At 37.2% G+C, this 24,016-nt stretch overlaps 1 protein-coding gene and 1 long non-coding RNA gene across 2 annotated transcripts in view; both read left to right on the top strand.

The window, feature by feature from the left end:
- The window catches only part of LOC135216021 (puff-specific protein Bx42-like), an 89,318-nt gene extending 82,950 nt beyond the window's left edge, over nucleotides 1-6,368 (top strand). The window contains exon 9 of the mRNA XM_064250957.1: nucleotides 32-6,368. Coding sequence (XP_064107027.1) covers nucleotides 32-569 — 538 coding nt within the window. The 3' untranslated portion in view covers nucleotides 570-6,368. The remainder of the gene's footprint in view (nucleotides 1-31) is intronic.
- A 2,608-nt stretch (nucleotides 6,369-8,976) lies between these two features.
- LOC135216020 (uncharacterized) lies at nucleotides 8,977-23,021 on the top strand. Its single transcript, XR_010314787.1, has 2 exons — nucleotides 8,977-9,596; nucleotides 22,015-23,021. It is a non-coding gene; the product is annotated as an uncharacterized LOC135216020 (long non-coding RNA).
- Nucleotides 23,022-24,016: the final 995 nt, after the last annotated feature.

Below are 24,016 nucleotides of genomic sequence, written 5' to 3'. Positions count from 1 at the left end.
ACTTAACTAATAAATTGGTTTTGTTTTTCAGGGACCGTAAGCGTGAGAATGCTATTGCAAATTCTTCAGCAGAAAGACGTGGCAAATTGGCCAACCGTGAGCGTGATGTCACAGAACAGATTGCTCTTGGCTTGCCTCAGAAAACAGCTGGTGGTGGAGAGGCCCAGTTTGATCAGAGGTTATTCAATCAGTCCCGTGGGATGGATTCTGGATTTGGAGATGATGAAGCTTATAATGTATATGACAGGCCTTGGCAACAGGGTAGCAACATTAGCTCCAACATTTATAGACCAACAAGGAATGCTGAAAGTGAATATGCTGCTGATCTTGACCAGCTTTTATCCACTGCTCGTTTTGTACCAGACAGAGGTTTTTCAGGAGCAGACACAGGTGCAAGTCGCTCTGGTCCAGTAGAGTTCCAACGATCAGGTGTTGGTGATGAGAAAGATGATGATGACTTGTTTGGTGTCATTGGACTTCTGTCAGAAGCTAAGAAAGCGACCAAGAGAAATCCAGATGGAGATGATCGTGGAAGAGATGACAGAGATAAAAGAAGGAAAAGAGATTGAGGATTTTCCAGATTTAAGATTTGTATAGGGTTGATTGATATTAAGTTTTTGTAAACAATAAAGTTTATTTTCTAGGAGTAGCCATTTTAACACATAGGACCATTCCTTTTTTTGTTTTCTACAGAAATGACCAGCCTACTTTTGGGAGAGTGATAGATGTTATTCCGTTATGAAGTGAGTTTTCAGATCTGGATAGAGTGTAGGCAAGTCTTGTAAGACATACATAAGGGAAGAGGTTTATTATGTGTTATTAGCAGGGTGTATTTCTTAAAAATCTGGAATGGCAGTTGAATAACCCAAAGCTTGGAAAATGGTACTCCTGTCCTAATATATCACACCAGTGTAAAAGTTGTCTGTGAAAGGACAATCTTATTGAATAGCATGTACATTTGATTGATATAGGAAGGCTAGCCGGAAGGTTAGCGGCCAAGTAAACAGCTTGAAATAGTTGGAACATGGAGAACCTATTTGTTAAAAGCTGTTAGATAAAGGAATCAAGAAGTTAGGGTAGTGCTGTAAAGGTGCCAATAAATTTCATCTTATCTCTTTGGTAGAAACTCGAGAAATTGACTTGGACTTTTCAATTGTAGAGCTTAGCCATTTTAAGGTTGATGGATTTTGATTGTGATTGAATCAGTATGTTTTACCATCTGGTTTGTTTAATGATCATAAATTCATCAACAGTTGCTTTGATGGTATATTCCAATGAACATTTATGTCCAGATCTGATTCCAAAGTAAGGGAAGCACTAAAATTTGAAAATTAATAGGAACTATTATTTGAATTTCTTTATATTTTTTATTTTACCAGAGAAATCAGTGGAAAACCTTACAAACTAACAGTTCCAGCCTCATGGTAGATTTTTCCCTTCATGGCATGTGCCCAAACAACCTTAGGCTTTGCAATATCAGTTTGTTTCATCCTCTAGACAGTGTATATCTCAACAACTTTGTACGTATAATATCTCGATTCATGTCTGGTATAAATCTTAGCATTCATAGTTACACCTGTTCAGAATCACCAGTTTGTTTGTTTGTGGTGGTTTTTTTTTTTTTGTTTGTTTGTTTGTTTGTAGGTGCTCATTTTTCTGTTCAGTGATTGAAGAAGCTTGTTTACTAATACTGTACTTTCAAATGTCTCCAGGTTGTTGATCTTTATTTTCATTTGTCATGATGCCTCTCAGTACCCTCTTCATAGTAGTACGTATAGTGTTCTTCCAAGGCAATCTAGTCATAACAATACTTCTATGATCATTTCTGTCATTAAGGCAAAATTGGGTGCGTTGGTGTTAACCATCATTATCATCCTTTCTTTCGTACTTTCTCCAGTGCTTTAATTACATGCTTCTCTATCATATTTTTCATGGATCTTTTCCACCTATTTCTCAAAGGCGTATCCGAATCCTAACCCCTTTGGATATTACGTTGGTCACTTTACCCTGTCAGCATAATCCAGTTCATATTTATTTTCTTTGTTTAGAACATTTTTGTAGAAATGCCTCTATTTTCCTCTCTTCTACTTGAATTTTTCTCATTTTATCTTTATATTCTTTGTCTTTTTATATCTTTTCTGTTTCATCAGCCACTTTGATATCGCATTTGCAATCTTCCTTCTGTGTTGAGATCATGATTTGTTACATTTTTATTTTTCTCCTCATCACCTACCTGCTAGACCCTTCTTTTCTCATTATATTCTTGTGCTCTTCCTTGCCGACCTCTGCCTATATTGAATGCCATTTGCACATTTTCTCTTTCTCTTTCTAGTCTTCTCTTATTCTAGTTACATTAGTTCAGTGTATTGCAGCTTGTTTTATTTAAGCATGGTGTAACAGTGAAATAATATTCTTCCTTTTTACATTGTAAATTTTGCTGTAATAAAATCATGTTTTCAAGTTTTGTCTGGGCTTCTTGGACTTTATTTATCATATCTAAGCCTTGGCAAAACTCCTATATTTATTTCATGGTTTCTCATTCTACTCTGTTTTCTACTGTTTAATATTTAGATGTGTCCATTTTAAGTTTCTTCCAAATTCATCCTGACTGTCACGCCAATCACTGTATCTGTTAACTTCTTTGCTTACCATATTCATTATCCTGTCATTTATTCACCTAACTAATGTCACATTTTCAACTATTTAGTATTCTATGCTTGCTTCATTTTGTCTTGCCCCACCTACACTCACCAGAAGTCCACATGTTCACAATTCTTCTTCTAAGCATTTCTACAGCCTTTGCATTCATTCCTGCTATTATTCCATCTTAAATTGTCCTAATGTTATACCCTGTAATTGTGCCAACAAAAGCACCTTGCAAACAATAAGGTGGTTATTGACATCTTGAACTGAGTATTTATACAGATGTGTAAAATGGTTACTTTATATACACTGTACTGGAAATGTAAATGGAAATATTGTACATATTACTGCAATTTGTCTAGTTCTACATTTCTAGATCAGGATTATGAAAAGGGTTTAATTTCACGATATATTATTCTATCCCAGTGGTAGTGAAATTTATCCAGATGTTCTTGTGTCCAAAGTTCATACATTTCCACAAGTGTGGAACTTGTTTGTTTAAAGTAAAATCCCATACTCATCAATAACTTTTATTGTGTTTTTAATTATGGGGCCAAGAGGGATTTGGCTGGTAGTTGGAAGAGATTATGTATCAGTTCAGATTTTGAAAAATTAATTTCAAATTTAATAGCCAGTTGAATTTAAAATACTATGCTTCAAATGTTTCCAGATTGTCAGGGATTTTGATATGTTAGTTCCAGAGCATGTACTGTAATTTTTGTTTTCATTATGTTTGTTTTTGGTTTATTGTTAATTCTGCCTATAATGTGAGCGTCAAGCTTGAACGTATATAGTTGGTCATTTCAGTAACTAATGCAAGATAATTGTAGCTGTGTAAGACAGTTATTGGAATTCAAATAGGATTATTCCTTGCTTCTGTAAAAGAGAAAGTTTTTCAAAAAATTTTATATTTTATTTTCACAGGACTTGTTTTGTGAATCTAGATGTATCTGCCATCTTTGCCAGTAATATTTTATTCATTTATAAAATGATTATTGGGGTCTTTTAGAAGTCCATGGTTTTTTAAGTGTGTCATGTCAGTGAACAGGTCCCTTATCCACAATTATTTGAAGGTGGATGCTTTTTAAGTATAGAGTACCTGTCCTTTTTATTAATTTTATGTACTTGGGCTGGACAGATTGGTATATTATGATTATTATTATTATTAAAAATTTTCATGCATCTTGACCAGACTGCATAGTTAAAATACATTACTCAAATGGACGGTCGTTAAAGTTACCTTTCCATTATTTGGTAAAATCAGGTAATTAAGTATATCTTCCCCAATTACACAAATATTATCTTTAGGTTACTGTAGTGGCAGTAATCTCCACTATCTGTGAGATCAAAATCATGAAGTCATGTCAGTAGAAAGTACAAGGAAGAGGAGTCTCCTTGTTGTTGAAGGCAATTAGTAGTGGTGGTTGAATCTGTTCAGCTTTTCATAAAGATCTAACAGCAGGCTACATTGCTTTTACTGTCATCGGTATTACACTTGTCATCGTCTCCACAGCTTACCCAAAAATGTGGAAATTTCAAATTATTAAAGTGAAAGAAGAAGAACAGCAATAATTTTAATTAACCTCTTAGAATTATATGATTTTATATCCCATCTGAAGGTAATGGTACTTTATGTTGTAATGTATTAAGAATCCCCTGTATTTTAAAAATTGTGTATTCCCTGTGTTGGTAGGTACAGCCAATTCAGACTGTATTACATTAGGGTACTTGAAATGTTTTGTAATTATTTCATAAATTGCACAACAACTGTGTTATTTGGTAAATCTTTAGTTGTTTCTTATTATTATTGACTGAATTTTTTGTGAAACATATTCATGCATTTTTGTCCTTGTAAATGTTTTTGCTGTACAAGTATTGTTCAACATTGTGTATTTTTAAATACTTGTCTCTTGTTAGAACCCCTATAAAAATCTTGGTGAATAGTTTGTGAGCAAAATTTGAATGCTGATGATGCCAAACATGAACCAGGTGTAATATAAGGAGTATCCTGAGAAGGAAATTTAACCTAAAAAAAGGCTGTTAAGATCTTAGTGTTCTCCCAGGAATGCAGCCTGTATGAAAGGAAGAATATTTTATTGCGATTTTTTTTTTCATTCTTACACTGCTTGTGAGTTAACGTTACATTGTTTGGGAGGTTAGCATAGACATTAGTACAAATAATTTGAAACAATGCAATTTCGCATCTGCGTCTAGAGATATACATGAAAGGTCAGAGTTTAAAGAACCTTGTGAGGTACATGGAGGAGCAAAAAGTAACTAAAATGTTTTAAGTCATGTGAACTGAAGATTCTTAGGCGGGGTATTCATGCATAGGTTTACCTGTCAGAGTCCCTGTCAGTTCAGTTCAACGAAACTGACGTTAAAACATACGTGTGGGTGACAGTTTGTGGGTGGAGTCAGTCCACTCACCAAAACTGATGAACTGGTGGAATTGCCTAAAGTTCTTTGGACGGACTGACAGGTGATCGCACGTGTGGACGAGTAACCAACGATTTTATGACTGTTTGCTGCTGGATTTCGCCTGGGAAGGATCTCAGTCACTCCGACCAGAATATTAATAAACCATGTATAGGCCTAATTAATTTCATTGTTAGACTCTGTAGTGCTATTTGTAGACCTTTGTGAGTCCAAATCATATAATAAATAAAAACCATTTCCGTGTGATAAATACTACAATTTGGTATAGGCCTAGGCCAGTGTCCTACCTTTTTACGAAAAGTGTTGGTAGTGAAAGCAGGCTTCACTTACGTTTCATATATACTAGACCAACCCCCAGGTCGAGCTCAGTGGCTTGGTTGGTATGGTGTTGGTGTGCCACCTTGGTGGCCGTGAGTTCGATTCTCGAGCATTCCAGTGAGGAGTGAGAGATGTGTATTTCTGGTGATAGAAGTTCACTCAACGTGTTCGGAAGTCACGTAAAGCTGTTGGTCCCGTTGCTGAATAACCACTGGTTTCATGCAATGTAAAAACACCATACAAACAAACAACCCTCAGTTCTAATTTAACCTTATTCATCAATAATTCTATGAGAATAGACACTTTAAAAATTAATATTTAGACAGTACTCTGTTACGCCTTTTTGCTTCTCCTGTTTTTAAGTGAATTGGCGCAGCAGCTAGTCGATGTAGCTCCAACTCATTATCAGCCAGCGGAGTTTCCATCTCTGCCATATAGTGTTGCCACGACAAAGGCTAGACGAGAATTGAGGGAAATGACCTTGAGTCCACGGTTGACTGCCCTATTGACAGTTCTACTGTGTGTGGACACACTTCCGTCGAACGGTTGTGGGTAGACTGACAGGTAAACCTGTGTGTGAATACCCGGCCTTGGATGGCAAATGCCTGTTTGAAAGTAAAGGAAAAATGCTAATGATTACCGAATTGCAAATATTTCGTACTGATCACTGAGCAAATGAAAGTTGCCTTATTAAAAAAATGAGAAGTTTTCCATCATTTTATTACACTTATCTTGTAAACTGTCATTTGTGCCTGAAGTGTTTTCTTCCATTTATTTCTATCCTAACTGCTGTAATGTATTTGATAGGAAGAGCAAGGTGAATATCTATTTAGAAGTACGTGTGAAGATAGTATTTATCTTCAATTTTTATTATTAAATATTAATTAGAGGGGAGAAAGAAGTGGATCATCATTTGTATAGTGTGCATTGTAAGAATGTCTGAGTTGCAATAAATCTTATTTGTATAAGGGTTGGTTTAATTGGCCTTAAGATGCTCTTTTGTGAACTGACTGTGTAGGGAGTTTCCCAAGAAACGGTTCCTATAGGCGGGTAGTGCTGTCAGTGCACCTCATGTGATGCACTGAGGCATTACTTATGGGTCTTTGCAGCATCCCTTCGGCCTCTAGCTACAACCTCTCTCATTTGTTTTACTGTGCCTCTTTTCTTAGTCTTTTCCATTTGACTTTCCACCCCCTCTAAAAAATATTCATAGTGCAACTGCAAGGTTGTCCTGTTACAACTTTCAAACCCTCTTACTGACTCTCAGTTTCCCTTTCAACACTGAATGACCTCGGGTCCCAGGAGACACTATTCTATTATATTTCCAAGCAACAGTACAATGCTTTCATGTTTTTGAATGAATTTAAATGCCTGAGATTCTGCTTAGAGTTAGATTTTAAATTTCAATGGAGATTAAAGTTTGGAAGCTGCAGGGAAAAACATTTATTAAAAATCTACAGAAGTTTTTACTTTACATTTTGTAGCAAAACTATTGTTGTTCCTTGTTTAGAAAGTTAGTTTTTAACATTGCATTATCAGTACTGCTGCAATTAACTCTTGCAAGTTGCTTTTAAGTGTTGGACTACACAGCGGTTAATAATATGTAGGGACTACATAATGGTTAACGATATAAACAGTGTCCTATGGGCATCACTTGAGGTTCTTTGTAGGATTCCTTTGTTCCATAGCTGCAACCACTCGTTCCTTTTACTGTACCTCCGTTTATAGACACTTTTTTTCAACTTACGTACTTTCCATCCTCTCCTGACACTTGATTCATCGTGCAACTGCGAAGTTTTCTTCCTGATACACCTTTCAAACCTTTTACTGTCAATTTCCATTTCAGCGCTGAATGATCTCATAGACCTAAATTCTATATTCAACTCAACTCAGTATCCTTTATGGAGGTTATTGCCGTCAGTGCACTGTTGGCTCTGTGCGGTGTGGTTTCGGCCCCTAGCTCCAACCCTTTCGTTCCTTTCACTGTACCTCCATTCATATTCTTTTTCTTCCACCTTACGTTCCTCCTGATCAGGGTTAGTGCTGTCAGTGGACCTCAAGTGGTGAACTGTAGGCATACTTAAGATTCTTTGCAGCGTGCCTTTGTCCCCTAGCCGCAACCACTTTCGTTCCTTTTACAGTACGTCATTTCCTATTCTCTTTCTTCATCTTACTTTCCACCCTCTTTTTAACAGTTGATTCATTGTACAACTGGAGGTTTTCCTCTTGTTACACCTCTCAAACCTTTTACTATCAATTTCCTTTTCAGTGCTGAATGGCCTCATAGGTCCCAGTGCTTGGCCATTGGCCTAAATTCTATATTCAACTGAATTCATCTTACGTTCCAAACTCTATTTCAATTGATTCATAGTGCAACTGCGAGATTTTTCTCTGGTTACACCTTTGAAACCTTTTACAGTCAATTTCCGTTTCAACGCTGAATGGCCTCATAGGTCCAATTGTGGTCGGCCTTTGACCTAAATTCTATACTCAATTCAGGTCAGTTCAGATTTGTAGCTACATTATCATTATATAATTAAGTTGGTGTCATTGTTAGAAAAATTAAGTACGTGTTCTTTCCTTCAGAAATAAAGGAATCTGTAGTTGTTCCAGGTGATTATATAAAAGTGATAGGACCAAAGTATTAATAATATAGGACGAGTAGGAAAATCACTCTGTGTGAAGGATGAGAAAGGAGCCATATCTGCTCTCACCAGCTGCAAGTTTCAGCAAGATGGAGAGTGTCGGGTGTGGGGTAAATGCCGCTAAAACTGAATGCCGTTGGACGATGTAGCAATCATTGAATGACAAAAATACTTACGAAGAACAAATGAAACTTGGCGGTAGGGTGTGTTGTAAAATTATTACCTAGAAGATTTTTCTTCCGCTACAATACCTTGGAAATCTTCAGATCAACATGTCTAATGTTTCAATTGTCGTTAGTCTTACTGAAAAAAAGACATAGCAAACAGCTTCTCTTTTTGTTCTTAACACTCCTGCATATATGTCTTTTCTTCTAGGTTCTCTTCTTAAATTAATCGACTCCATCCCATTTCTCTTCGGACGGCGGCCATGCATTCTGAGACCCATGGAACTTAGTGCACATTCTGTTTTTACCTTTTTAAAATCATGATATAGAGTATGAGGCAGCTGAACTCATGCCCATGGTCTTATGGTGACTTCCATAACTTTCAGGGAAAAGGATGCTATTGTTTTCATGCATTCTCAGATCCATGGAGCTTAGTACATATTCTGTTTTTACCATTTGTAAATTAATGATATAGAGTATGAGGCAGCTGACGCATGCCCATGGTCTTAAGGTGGCTTCCATAACTTTAAGAGGAAAGGATGCTATTATTTTCATATCCCAGCATCCCACAAGAGTGAGGATTCCAACATCTTGTTATTGTATTTCGTGTTTATATTTTAGGTTGGAGAACATAACGGCATACTACATATATAAAATTATTATTAGCATAAAGGGAATACGGCGTATTTTTAATATTCCTAGTAATATTTCACTGCTATTACGCGCATTTTACCTACCATTACGTCACGCATGAATGATATCTGTCACGTTGACAACATGAGTTTTGAATAATAAAAAGAAAAAATGTGAAAAGTAGGTTTCCTTTCAAATGTATTAAAATTCAACGATCCCGAGTTTTCCTTAAATCTCGGGCACATAATTCTCTGTAACACGCAATAGCTACTTGATGCAGTGTCTCTGATCACTTTTAATAAGAGGGAAAAACATGCATAAATTATCATATTTCTATCTTCCAATGAAAGATGTTGTTTGTGACAACTGGCAGCTACTGTATTTGATGGGAGCGCCGGCAAGAAGGAACTTGTGCTGAATGCGGAAGTTGTGACGTCGCAAGATTAGCTCTGCTCTTGCTGTGACTTGTGTGCTGGTATCTGATTCAGAAACCTCAAAATTCCGGCTTTCGTATCTGGCAACACTGAGCTGCGTTCACCAGTCCTATCCTGGCTGCTGTATAAAAAGACCACCAGGCAACTGAGCAAGAGCCCGTGCCAGCACAAGGCTGGCTTAATCTCCAACAACAACTTTCTCATCCAGTCCATTCCAGTGTCCAGACGCACTTCAGTAGGAGAAAGAAGCCTTTCCAGCACAGGACTGACTTAATCTTAAACAAGAACAGTAACTACCCTTGATATAAAGTTGGTGGAAGGTAAGGTTAATGTCTGTTTATCTTGATTTTCTGTAATTGGTATAAAATTTTGATATTCGAGAGATAATGCCCTCGTGTATTAAGTCAAAGTTTTTCGGCGACAGCTGACAATATTTAAAAAATCTAGTCTGGATGCTGTGGTAACTTATGAAAGAGTGTTGCATATTCTCCACTCTTTCCTTTTCTAAATTTATGTCATACGTCCAGATTTTCCTACTGTTCAACGCCTCTAATTTGGTTGACAACAACGAGTCAGAGCAAACTTTGCGCGCTCCCTTTATGATGGGAAGTGCTCCTGAAGTTTGAAATGACTGTTTTGTTGTAACCGTCACTGGTCACTCGTTTGTCTGGTTGAGCGGCCGCGGCTTGGGCCTCACGTATATATACAAGTCGGACACGCCTAAAGACGGACGGGACGGATTCGGTGGGGCTTTAGCCTAAGTAACACAGGCTAGCATTAAAAATTTCAGTTGGTTGGTTTGATGTTAGCAGATTTTAGAATACTGATGGTGTGTTGAAATGTTGTGCAGCCAGATATGAGAGAATAGACTTTTGGGGGTACACCGTACAGAAGAGCTTCAGTGCAGTTGAGACGAGTGTGCTACCAATGATTCCATTTGTCAGCAGTAGTTTCTTGGGTAGATCTAGTGTACTACCTATCCGCGGCGGCCCAGAGTATGGCAGTTGCGGTTTTTCTATGCAGTTTTACCTCCTGAACAAGAATTTGAACTAATATTTATTCGGACGACTCTAATTTACCTTTGAACTCTATCCTACGGTAAAGGGGATTCCCATTGGGAACCGGGGTTTTGGGTGGGGACAAAACCCCAACTCTATCCTACGGTAAGGGGGACCCCCAGTGGGAACCGGGGTTTTGGGTGGGGAGAAACCACTTGGGGGGAGATTTTGCCGTGTTATTGTGGTATTTCCCACATTTATCACTTTTAAAAACACGAAATACAGGCGGAAATAAGAAATCACAAAACTAGCGATAGTGGAGCCGTTCCACACCCATATTCGTCTACTACTACTACTACTACCACAACACTGAATCCTACTACACATGCGCTAATGCTACTGCGCTTGCGGTAACTGTAAGGGAGCTTTTGGCCTAAACTCAGACTTCTTAGTGAGGAAAGAAATGGGGGTTTACGGGAGGGATATATGTATTTAGCCAAACACGTTACAGTATGACCCCTACATTGCTACCGGACTGAGTGAAGGATTGGGTGGTAACAGGGTTCCCAGATTTGGCAGTTTCTCACCAAATTTGGCTTTTTTTTTTTTCCTAATTTGGTGGGTAAAAATTCACTTTGGCTGGTTAGTGGTATTTTGGCTGGGTTTCAAACACTTTCTATTTGAGCTAAACACTGATCCCACGTTTGAGGAATCTCTCCCCAGATTGGGAATTTTTGAAGGTTTTCAGGAAAATCTGGGGAATTTGAATAGGTTTTCAGTAAAAACTTGGTAACATTTCAGCAAAATATGTAGATGGAATTAAAATAAAAATCACACACCAGATGACCACAAAACAGGCTGCCGGATTCTCAGAGAACGAGCCTCATTTCAAAATTTCAATTCATTCTCGTTTTTTTTCCTGTATTCTTATATTAGTTTATATTATCTAACTAAAACTATGATGCCGCTATACAAGCATATATATGATAAAAAATATGCATTTATAAAGATAAATATAACGCACATATATTTGCCGGTTATTTGGGTTGGTTTGGATTTCCATTTGGCGGGATTTTGGCTGGTTTCATGGTAGACTTTGGCTGGTTGGTAGTGGTGTCATGTGGGAACCCTGGCTGGTAACCATACGTTGAGTTACATAAAAGCATTTACCTAATTTGTTTATTAAACATGTTATGTGAATTCTAGTGTTTATTCCTTTTCCTTTTTCCATAGTATTTGTATAATAACTGTTCTGAAATATCCCCACCTATTCATTTCACCATATATAACTTGAAATATTATGTTATAATTGAGGACAGACACCTAAAAATGCCTACGTGTTGATATAGAACTCAGTTTTAGGACGTTTCGATACCTACCTACCTACCTACCTACCTGTTACGTGAAATTGCACATTGCGTTGCATATTACATACACACTCCCTATATTATTTATACACAAGTCAATCCCTCCCCTTTCCAGTATTCACGACTGGCTCTTTACGTTACACCATTTACAATGCATTTCTCACCGATACCAATACCTAGATTAAAGTTTGCCATTATTATTATAAAACCTACATTTAAATATATAACATATAAATATATAGTTTGCCATTATTATTATAAAAGCTACATTTAAATATATTCCATTATACAGTTTTACAGACATTACAATTTACACCTCCCTTCCACTTTCCTTACTATGATGCAGTTATGTATGGTTACTTTTAACATTTTACAACACTTCCACACCCATCACAGTTAGGTTTATATGTCATTTTACCTACTGGGGGCCGAATCCCCTCCCCCGGTTAGGCAACATACCCTTAGGTTTAGTTTGTTATATGTTGGTTTAACTACTAGTTTTACTTCCTTGAAGGGGGTTACCCGGTTAGGCTAGGTTGGTTAGTTCTTCAAGGGTGGATACCGGGGGGGGGGGGGTGTTGGTTAGGTTACATTCCCTACTTGGTTACCTACTACGTTAGGTTTGGTTAGGTTACATTCCTTACTAGGTTAGGTTAGGCCTTTAAGGGGGGGTACGGGGGGCGAAGCCCCCATGCTCAGGCAATATTCCCTACTAGCTTAGGTTAGGTTGGTTAGGTTACATTCCTTACCAGGTTAGGTTAGGCCTTTAAGGGGGGGTACGGGGGGGCGAAGCCCCCCTGGTCAGGCAATATTCCCTACTATGTTAGGTTAGGTTACATTCCTTACTAGGTTACGTTAGGCCTAGTATTTCCCTACTAGGTTAGGTTAGGTTACGTTCCTTACTAGGTTAGGTTAGGCCTTTAAGGGGGGGTATGGGGGGCGAAGCCCCCTGGTCAGGCAATGTTCCCTACTAGGTTAGGTTAGGTTGATTAGGTTACATTCCTTACTAGGTTAGGTTAGGCCTTTAAGGAGGGGTATGGGGGGGCAAAGCCCCCCTGGTCAGGCAATATTCCCTACTAGGTTAGGTTGGGTTAGGGGGGGGGTTACATTCTTTACTAGGTTCGTTAGGCCTAAGTATTTCCCTACTTAGGTTAGGTTAGGTTACGTTCCTTACTAGTTAGGTTAGGCCTTTAATTGGGGGGGTACGAGGGGCAAACCCCCCTGGTCAGGCAATGTTCCCCTACTAGGTTGGTAGGTTAGGTGGTTAGGTTACAATTCCTTACTAGGTTAGGGTTAGGCCTAGTATATCCCTGATTAGGTTAGGTTACGTTCCTTACTAGGTTAGGTTAGGCCTTTAAGGGGGGGTACGGGGGTGGCGAAGCCCCCCTGTCAGGCGGCAATATTCCCTACTAGGTTAGGTTAGGTTGGTTAGGTTACATTCCTACTAGGTTAGGTTAGGAGCCCTTTAAGGGGGGTACGGTGGGACGGAAGCGAAGCCCCCCTGGTCAGGCAATATTCCCTACTAGGTTAGGTTGGTTAGGTTACATTCCTTACTAGGTTAGGTTAGGCCTAGTATTTCTACTAGGTTAGGTTGGTTAGGTCTTTAAAATGTACGGGGGGGCGAAGCCCCCTGGTCAGGCAATGTTCCCTACTAGGTAGGTATACATTCCTTACTAGGTTAGGTTATGCCTTTAAGGGGGGTACGGGGGGTGGGGGCGAAGCCCCCTGGTCAGGCAATATTCCCTACTAGGTTAGGTTAGGTTAGGTTACATTCCTTACTAGGTTAGGTTAGGCCTTTAAGGGGGGCAAAGCCCCCCTGGTCAGCCAACATTGCCTACTAGGTTAAGTTCCCTACTAGGTAAGGTTACATCCCCTGCTAGGTTAGGTTATGTTAGGTTGGTTTGGTTCTTTAAGGGGGGTTACAGCAGGCCCAACCCCACCCCTGGTCAGGCAACATCCCCTACAAGTTTAATTAGTTTTGTTATATGCTAACCTATGTTTAATTTGGTCTTTTGTATTTATTAAAACAACTATAGGCCCCATTACACATTTACCACCCAGGACTTAAATCCCACCCCCTCCTGGGCCTGTTATATATGTATTTGTATTATTTCATATTTTGAACCCATCCCACATTTACATTTAGTTCCTTAACTACCCATTTACTTTTATTACCCTTAACATTGCCAACTTATCTTGTTAAGCGCTTGTTCATTTACCTCAGCCCCACCCTGCCTCAACCAATAGCATCAAAGCATTTTTACTACTCCACCCCACCTCTCCTACCCTCCCTTTTCTACAGTCTGGCCTCCTGCCACCTCCTAACTGTAGAACTCCAACACTGTTGAATCTGCCGCCATGACATCCACTGCTGCATCTACTTCACGCTCGCCCCAGCCCCTCACCAGGAACTCTTTGCCAACTTCATGTAACAATTGTTACATGAGTTACAAAGATTTTTCTGCCTTTTACTCAGGTAATTATGATCGACTAATCGGTTTTTGCCAGGACCACGGCCTCCTGAAAAAGCAGGTCTTTTGCCCCCATTCAGTCGACTCCAAGATACGGGAGGAGAATGTATAACTTCGTCGGGTACTTGGCTGTTGCTTATTTCAAGCTGCATTTTGAGGAACCCAAAACCCGCCTCCACGCATTCTTAAAAGCAGCTGCTGCTTTGTACCCTCCACCCCTTTAAGGTAAGGTCCAAACATTATTCTTAATTATTATGTTTTAGGAAAGTGAGTGTTAGGCTTTCGCCGAAAGTTGCGTCAAGGTATGTTACTATTCAGTGGGGTGCTGCTAAGACAACTCGTACCTTCCACCTTACCCGCCCACCCCTGTGCGTTACCCCCCCCCCCCCCCTTAGTGAACCATATGGCTCCAGTGGTGGTTGGGGAATTTAAACATGGCGGCTGTGTTTACATTTCCTTCACCGTAACGAATACTTGGTACCTTCCTATAGGACCGTTCTTCGGTGACTTAGACTATGGCAATTGACATTTTCTATGTTATTTTAGTTGCTTTACAAGGGTTGTAAGGAATATTTTTTTCGTTTGGTTGGAACTAAACTTTAATATACCTTTGAGTTTGGTGCGGCTATTATGTAACTTTCAAAGGTCAATTACTGCTTAGTTACAGCCGGCCGAATGGATATTACTTTTAAATCTTGTACAGTAACTCAAATAACATAGGAATCAGTCAATTGCCATAGTCTAAGCCACCGCGGATTGCTTCTGTAGAAATACCGTTTCTTGTAAACAATGAAATTGATTGGGTCCAAGACTACTGTCCATGGTAGTTAGTCAAATAAATTGTGGTGAAAATGAATCGGAAACCTCAGGGTATTGGGGTTTATTTGATATACCTATGTTACAATCGGATGCAGGCCGATTCGGACCTTGTGTGATTCGGATCAGATTCGGACCATTTACTAGGCTGATTCGGACAATTGTTTAGGCTAATTCGGACCATTTGCTCGGCTGTTTCGGACCTTTGTTTTGGGTGATTTGGACCCATACTAATAATTTTATGTTATAGCAATGATATTAGGGAAACCTTTGATGAACTTTCAGGCAAGGTGGGTGTCATTGGGCCAATTAGAGAGTTTATGGATTATGTTGACCTAACGTGGTTGCAGAGTCAGGTGTGGAAAATGGAGAACTGGTCTGTGATTGGGTGCAGTATTAGGTCAAACAACCATGTGGAGGGGTGGGATCATAAGCTGAACAAAAAAGCCAAAAAAGTAACCTCGCATCTTATTCACTTAAATCTTTAATATACTTAGAGGCAAAGGAAATACCGAATCAGGTGAATTAAGCTTGTTAACCCTCTTACGCCGAAGGGGTATAATAAAAATCGTCTCCTGTATGCCGAGGCGGTCTCGGAGTGAGCGCCAAAGAGGAAAAAATATTTTTTTCAAAAAATCACAGCGCGCTTAGTTTTCAAGATTAAGAGTTCATTTTTGGCTCCTTTTTTTGTCATTGCCTGAAGTTTAGTATGCAACCATCAGAAATGAAAAAATATCACTATCATATACCTATAAATAATGAAATATATGATAGCGCGAAAACAAAATTTCATATATAATTGTATTCAAATCGCGCTGTGAGCAAAACGGTTAAAGCTAATGAGTTAATGTTTTTTCGTTGCATTGTACACTAAATTGCGATCATTATGGTATATAACACATTGTAAAACGATCAAAGCAACACAGAGAAAATATTATCACAAAATGATGCATGAATTCGTAACGCTCGGACGTAAAAAATCTTTTTTTCAAAAATTCACCATCAATCTAAATATTGATCTAGAGACTTACAATTTGTTTCAAAATGAAGATAAATAATTGAATATTACTATACTATAAGAGTTTTAGCTTACAATTGCAGTTTTCGACCATTTCGGAAGAGTTAAATTTGACCGAATGTCAATTTTCTTTATATATATTTTTTTTATATGCAAATATTTCGAAAATGAGAAAAACTACAACCTTCAATTATTTTTTTTTGTATTCTACATGAAATTGCGCACATTTTCATATATAAAACTCTATGAAACGCCTAATATGAAACGGAGCAAATATAACGATAATACGACGTACGCATTTCGGAGATTTGCAGCGGAGAATCCGCGCACGGAGGGAAGGAAAGTTTTTTTTTTTTTTTTTAAATTCACCATAAATCTAAATATTGTGCTAGAGACTTTGAATTTGTTTCAAAATGAAGATAAATGACTGAATATTACTAGACTGTAAGAGTTTTAGCTTACAATTGCGTTTTTCGACTATTTCGGTAGAGTCAAAGTTGACCGAACGTGGTTTTTTTCTATTTATCGTGACTTATATGCAAATATTTCCAGAATGAGAAAAGCTACAACCTTCAATCATTTTTAGTTGTATTCTACATGAAATTGCGTACATTTTCATATATAAAACTATGTTTATGTAACAGCTAATTTAAAATGGTGTAAACATTGCGACAATCGCACGAAAAAATTTCTGATTTTTTTCGGAAAAGTGACCGCGCTGACGTAAGGAAAATTTTTTTTTTTTTTCATAAATTCACCATAAATAGAAATATTGTGCTTGAGACTTCCAATTTGTTGCAAAATGAAGGTAAATGATTGAATATTACTAGAATATAAGGGTTATAGCTTACAATTGCGTTTTTCGACCATTTCGGTAGAGTCAAAGTTGACCGAAGGTTGAAATTTTGGCACATCGTTATTTATATGAAAATATTTCAAAACCGACAAAAGCTACAACCATGGGTTGTTTTTAGTTGTACTGTGCATGAAATTACGCACATTTCCATTTAAAGTTGTCAAATATGACAACTTTAAAATAATTGGCCAAGTCAAGGAACCTGGAGAACTGCTTCTCTTGGAAAGTCTGCTAATAAAGAGAATTGTACCTACGTTAAATTGCCAATCATCGGCTGTTCCCTTGTTCATAGCATAACTAGCTTGTTTGTTTATATTTGTCCGCCTTCTTTTTCTGTTCTTGTGTATTCTTTTAGTGCGTTTGTCTCTGTCATTTTGAGAGGTGCGCCTTGCTCTTCATTTTAAGTTCGTTTTTACCTTTATTTTTTCTTTTATTGAGTTTAGTTTTTTAAGGATCATTTTAAACTTTCTTGGTTTTTAATGTGTAAATGTATTTAAGTGTGATTCAGTATTTAAGTTTAACTTAGTTTCCATTTTAAGTTTTCTTATGCTTTGTATATGTTTCTTTTAATTATGTGCTCGGATTCCTTTTTATATAGATGTCCTGATGATGTGACAATGAAATATCAAATGGATAGTGTATATGTTCCTGCGCCCTTCTCCTGCCTTATATAAAACTTTATGTAACGGCAAATTTAAAATGGTGCAAACATTACGAAAATCGCACGAAAAAATTTATTGGAAGAGTTACCGTGCGGACGTAAGGACATTTTTTTTTTCATAAATTCACCATAAATCGAATTATTGTGCTAGAGACGTCCAATTTGTTGCAAAATGAAGGTAAATGATTGAATATTACTAGAATATAAGAGTTTTAGCTTACAATTGCGTTTTTCGACCATTTCGGTAGAGTCAAAGTTGACCGAAGGTTGAAATTTTGGCACATCGTTATTTATATGAAAATATTTCAAAATTGATAAAAGCTACAATCATGAGTATTTTTGTGTTGTATTCTACATGAAATTGCGCACATTTTCATATATAATACTCCATGTAACGGCTAATTTAAAATGGTGCAAAAATTATGTCAAAGTGACGAAATAATTTCTGAGATGTGTCACTGATACTTTTTAGTGCGATAAGAAAGAAATTCGCGCTTGCGCGCCTGCGTAACGATTGTAAACAAAACAACGCCTTGAACAGTGAGCTCCCAGCATCCCCCAAGGCGCGCGATTCAAAAGTTTTCGGCTGGTAGGCCTATAAGTATTTTTCTGCGAATTTAAAAAAAAACTTTTATGTCGACGTTTAATACGTCCAATCGGCACCCGGGAGACAATTTATCTCGACGTTTAATACGTTCAATTGGCGTAAGAGGGTTAAAGAGGCCAAATTAAAGAGACATCAGAGAAAGCACGTCAAGGAACTACAAGGGCGTGTCATGAAACCGTGGGAGGACTGGAATGAAAGGAAAATAACAACTGGTCAGCTACTGAAGAAATGTGCACATATATACTATGCGCCAGTGTAAATAAAGGGACTGTTTCGGGTGAAATTGAGCTTTATTTTTGCTTTATTTTTACATGAACTATTTAAAAAATTAGAGCAATATGTAACTGTATGAAATAAATGGTCCTAGTAACGTGGGCGGAGTGGATTTCCATTGCTTCCCCAGTATATTTTCATAATAGACTTTGGAATTATTATGGATTACAAACATTGAACCAATATTAAAAAACAATGTCACATATGTTACATATGTAAATACATATTAGCAGTGGCGGCTCGTCAGCAGGCACTGTGGAACCTCAGCACCCCCTATATATTTCATAATATATATGCACAAAATTATGAATATAGACGTGAATATGAGAAATTAAGTATAGATTATCAATAATCCTTTCAAAATTATTACCATTCTCTTGTTTTTATAGAAAAAAAATAATTGAAACAATGTGGAACTGCTGGTGCACAGCAGTTCTTATTTTGCTAGTAGGGTGATAATGTAGCCAGCTCGCACGTAAGTGGGATGGGCCCTGGAGAGCACTGACCTCCTCTCGAGCAGTGTTAGCCTATACTTTTTTTTTTTTTTTTTTTTTTTTTTTTTTGTTTTTTTTTTTTTTTTTTTTTTTTTCCATCTGTCCACCCGCCTGTGGTGCTTGCGTATGGTAACACTGCGTCCCAGGCTTTAGATAGTTACATTCAGCTTACATTCAACAATTATAATAATATCCTATTTCGAATATTAACAGTGTAATTCACATACAGTAAATTATTAAAACACTTTTCAGTTGCAAATGTACACACAGATGTCCTTTTATTTACCTAAAACTTACACACAGTGTAACTATCTAAAGCCCGGGACGCAGTGTTACCATACGCAAACACCACAGGCCGGTGGACAGATGGAAAAAAAACAGAGTATAACTGTTGGAGGACGAAGGTGTGACTTGGAATTGTCAATAGCCTAATCAATATAGTATTAGTGACAATGATCGAATCAGTGACGATACTAATGATATGCAATGTAATGCAGAATAATCAACTCAGTGGGGAGTTGCAACAAATGGGAAAAAATGATAACCACAATAATGTCAATGATACTAAAATTCAAAATAGCTTTCGGCAGCGATTCTGCTGCCTTCCTCAGTGAGAGAGAGAGAGAGAGAGAAGAGAGAGATAAGAGTTTTGTGTGTGTGTGTGTGTGTGTTAGGGGCCCTACAGACTATCGAACATGTATGATCAAATTGGCGTTGGACAATCCAACTTGAGAATGTATTGGCGTGTTTGAAGGATTGAACAAGCTGTTTGAAGCTGGTCCGTCCAACAAGACGTTTGATCAGCATGTTTGACAAGTCTGTGTTGCTGTTTGATCATACATGCTCATTTTGTCAACAGCAGCCATGGCGAACACACAAGAGCATCAAGAATTGTGGTTAGAGTTCATGGGACTTTAGCAATCATTTCCTTGTCTGTGTTTGATAGAAAATGAGCATTATTAAAACAGATAAATAAATATATAAATAGATAAACATATGTTCGTACAAGTAAAAGAAAAAAAATTATAAAATGAATAAACTAATAGATAAACAAATCATAAATTTAATATTTAGTATATCAGCAGATCAGATTTCTAAAGAATATCTAAAGCAATAAAAGTAAATAAATCTCACTCTTTCTCTCTTTATATATATATATATATATATATATATATATATATATATATATATATATCATACATAACTGCAAGCATATATAGCCTATATATATATAAAATACAAAGATCTGTACAAAGTAGGCAAACAAATGAATAGTTATGTAAATGAATATAAATAATTGACTAAACAAATAAATAAAAAAAAGAGATATATGTGTTAACCAAAGAAATGTTTTTTTTTATTTCATTTGCATAAATAATCTGAAATATATACGTCAATAAGCAAATGAACACAAAAATAAAATCAATTAAGAGATAGATAAATAGGAAAAGAGATAATTAAGAAAATTAATGAAGAAGTGAAAAGAGAAATGAATGAAAAATTTAAATGAATAAAAAGAAATAAACAGAGAAAGCAAGAAAGAAAGAGAAAAACACAGAAATAGATAGAAAAATACACAAATATATACCAAAAATGAATTTCTAGATAGTTGTATATGAATATATATATATATATATATATATATATATATATATATATATATATATATATATATATAACCAAATGACTGAATAAAGTTTCTTTTAACTAAAGAAAATGGATAACAATGGTTTGCAAATATGCATAATTAGATAGTAACACGTGCATGTGCACGTTTGTGTGTATATATGTATATATATATATGTGTGTGTGTGTGTGTGTAAAACCACTTGTTCATAATATATTTGATAAGCTAAATATTTTTTCATCCCTGCTTACCTACCTTATCTATAGACAGTATATACACATGTATAATAGGCGTTGCTAAATAAAAGGGACTCAAACATCATTCATTTGAAAATCAGTTTTTTTTTTTTTTTTTTTTATTGACACAATAGCTATACAAGCTTTTCCTTTGTTCATGTTTCCGCTAAGCTTCTCCGACACGTAATGACGTTTGATCCAACATTTTATTAGTCTATGGCAGTGTATGAACAAACATGTTGGTCATACATGTATGATAGTCTGTAGGGCCAGTTAAGCATGCGTCTGTTTTAGGTGGGTGTTCTTTAGTCCATTTGTTTTATATAGGCCTATGTTATTTTATTTTACTGTCATACTTAATGTGTTTGTTTTCGAATTTTTATTCTTTTTAATGGTTTAATGATTTTTTATTTTGCTACGCTTAGTTTACATAAAATTAATATTTTTATGTAACCTCATATTCTCAATTTTAAGTCAGTCCGTCCACCAGTCTCTCTCCGCTGCCGAAAGTTACTTCTTTGAATTTTGTATTTTAATATTTTTTCAGTTTTGTTTACAGTTTCAAATTTGATTAGGGTAATCATCCATTAGTAATCAGTCATAGCCCAAGAAAAACAGAACTTGAAGAAGTTAAGTTTTCGGGATTGTTTATAGTGCCATATATATTATATATATGTACTATATAATGTGTGTGTTTATGGAGTTAATATTAAGGAATTGAAAAAAAAATATGTAGCAGCACCCCTATGAATGATAGCCAGGAGCCGCCACTGCATATTAGGTCCGAATCGGCCAATCATATGAAGGTCCGAATAAGCCTGGATAAAGGTCCGAATGAGCCAGTACATGGTCCGAATCAGCCTGTTTCCGTTTTTGAAACAACTTAATAAGTACGTAATATATAATTTTTCATAACAAAAACTGAGGGCAAACAATGGATTATGGCTGAAAGGCTAAGATCAGCGAGTTCTGTTGTTTAACATTAGTTAGACAGACCAAGCTACAACATTGTGTAAAGACAAATACAGTAATTAACTTGAGCCATTTTTCTTAGTTGCGGTGGCCTAGGCCTTGCTAAGTTTTGGTTAATGATTTCAATAAAATGTTAATTTCTTTGTTACAGTCATTTTAAAATTCCAGCAAGGAAGTTCTTTGTGAGTGATTTTAAAGTTAAAGAAAATTAATGTAAATCCATATATTAACTTTTTAATTTTTATTTTTATTTTTAACAAATAAATCCTAAAGATGAAGAGTCCCAAATTTAATTCCTAAAATGTAACATTGCGACTTATTACCTTCACCTTTTTCCTTTAGGTGCAGCCATGGCTTCACTGAACTCTTGTCATCAGGAGAAAGATGCGTTCATTAAGGACATTTTCTCAAGTGGTTATGAGTTTCCTCAACAAGACACAGATGATGATTTTAAAGTGGAAGTCCATGACTTAGTTTCTTTTGGAGATATAAAAGATGCATCATGCACAGAACCTCAGAATGCTGAGGTGGATGGAACTATCATTGGCCACATTTGTACTGTTAGAAAATTTTTCCCTGGCAAATACAAAGTAACAGTGGTTAATTTAATTGATTTAAGAAATATGGGTGTAATGACCCACTTGTTATATTTCATCATGAAGACATTAATCCAAATCTACTGGCACTAGAGGTAATTCACTTGAGTGATGATTACTGTGCATTTCACAGGGGGCTAAGAAATTCAATCAACCGCTATGACTGGTGTCACTGGACACATTTTTGTGGTGAAGGGAGTGACGACTATGAGAAAGCTACAGATACGGTTATGTCAGTTCTTAATGAAGAGTTCAAGAGTACTTTACCATCAAAAGTAACCATTCCTGATCTGTTTAGTGCACATGAAGATTTCAGAGCTCTCATCTACTTTACCAGAAACGAAGATGCCAAAAACTTGACAGCTTACATTCAGAAAGGCCATGTTCACAGATCATCTGTTATAAAGCACCTTTTTTCAGTTAACGATGACAGTGGAAGGATAATGTCCTTAGGAATCAATTTTACACCGTTTAACTCTGGGGAATGGGAGTATGGGAAGGTATTTGAAGATCCTGAAATGGTTGTAACTATGCGTTGATTCTGAATGGCTATCTTTCTTTGGATGAAGGACCATGGAAAAATCTTTATAGTAGTGATGAAAGGTCAGACATGGGATTTACTACCATTCGTGAAAAAGGACTGAAATTTCCAATGAGTCAGTTCAAGTTGAGGAAATAATTAAATATTTAAGAAAAACTAATTGGCTTGGTAGTCTCTTGTATTATTTATAGAAAATAAAAGATTACAAGATATATTTCCATATTACCTTATAAAGTTTGAAAAGAGAGAGAGAGAGAGATATTTGTTCCAACACGTTATACAAACCCTTGGTCCTTTACATAAGGAATTACTATTCAGCGCCAGCTGGACTGTTCGTAAAATAGTAATTACTAACAAGGTAGTTCGGCACTAACTGCTTGTCCGATGGTCGGGAGTCCCGCCTGACTGGAGGTGAACATATCACTTTGCTTTATGCTAAGGTCACACATTCACGTATCAATGCACGCACGCCCATGCACGAACGGAAATTGGTACTCGGCAACAGCTTACATCAGTAAACTGTAAATGTTCCGTAAAACAGTAAAATTGTGGACATATGGTGACGGGTCGTCCGGGCACTAAGCTCCGCCCACTGGATCGCCGTAGCCCACTCTCCAGTTTTGAAATGTTCAAAACAAGTCGTGGGTGATCACGCCAAATGTCATCTGACATAACTCCAGGCATTGCACGTGGGACCCACGGTGACTGCAGCGGGGTAGGTGCTGGTGTTTTCTTCCCGCCGTGAAGCATGTGGGCCTTCTAAATGCGCTGTAGCCTACGGGGAAACTGATTCGCACATTTACAACCCTGTATGACGTGGCAACGCTGTAGCATGGTATAAAAGGTCAGGTCGGCATCCTTAGGTCAGCTGTTGTTTCCGTCTCCGAGACCAGCAGTCTCCTCCAAGTACTTTCCACAATGCCCTTCAAGATGCTGAACCTCACAAAACGGCCAAGGAAGGGACCTTCAATGTCACATCTTGCAGGACCTTCTTTTGGCCCGGAGAAGACTCCTACAGCCTCTCCTGAAGACACTCAGGATGAGGGAAATGTCATCTTCCACCTACAGGAGTCAGAGTTGGATGAGATACAGAGTGATGGCAGGGACATGGAAACTCTCCATGAAGCTACCCTTATTGACGACAGACAGAACGTTCCCTTGATTGAGACGGAGGACAGCCAAGATGTCGAGGACCTCTATGTCATCC

This window comes from Macrobrachium nipponense, chromosome 6, assembly GCF_015104395.2.
Source record: "Macrobrachium nipponense isolate FS-2020 chromosome 6, ASM1510439v2, whole genome shotgun sequence".
Lineage (NCBI taxonomy): Eukaryota > Metazoa > Arthropoda > Malacostraca > Decapoda > Palaemonidae > Macrobrachium > Macrobrachium nipponense.
Note: the sequence above shows the minus strand (reverse complement) of the source record. Positions and strands in the feature narration are given on the sequence as shown.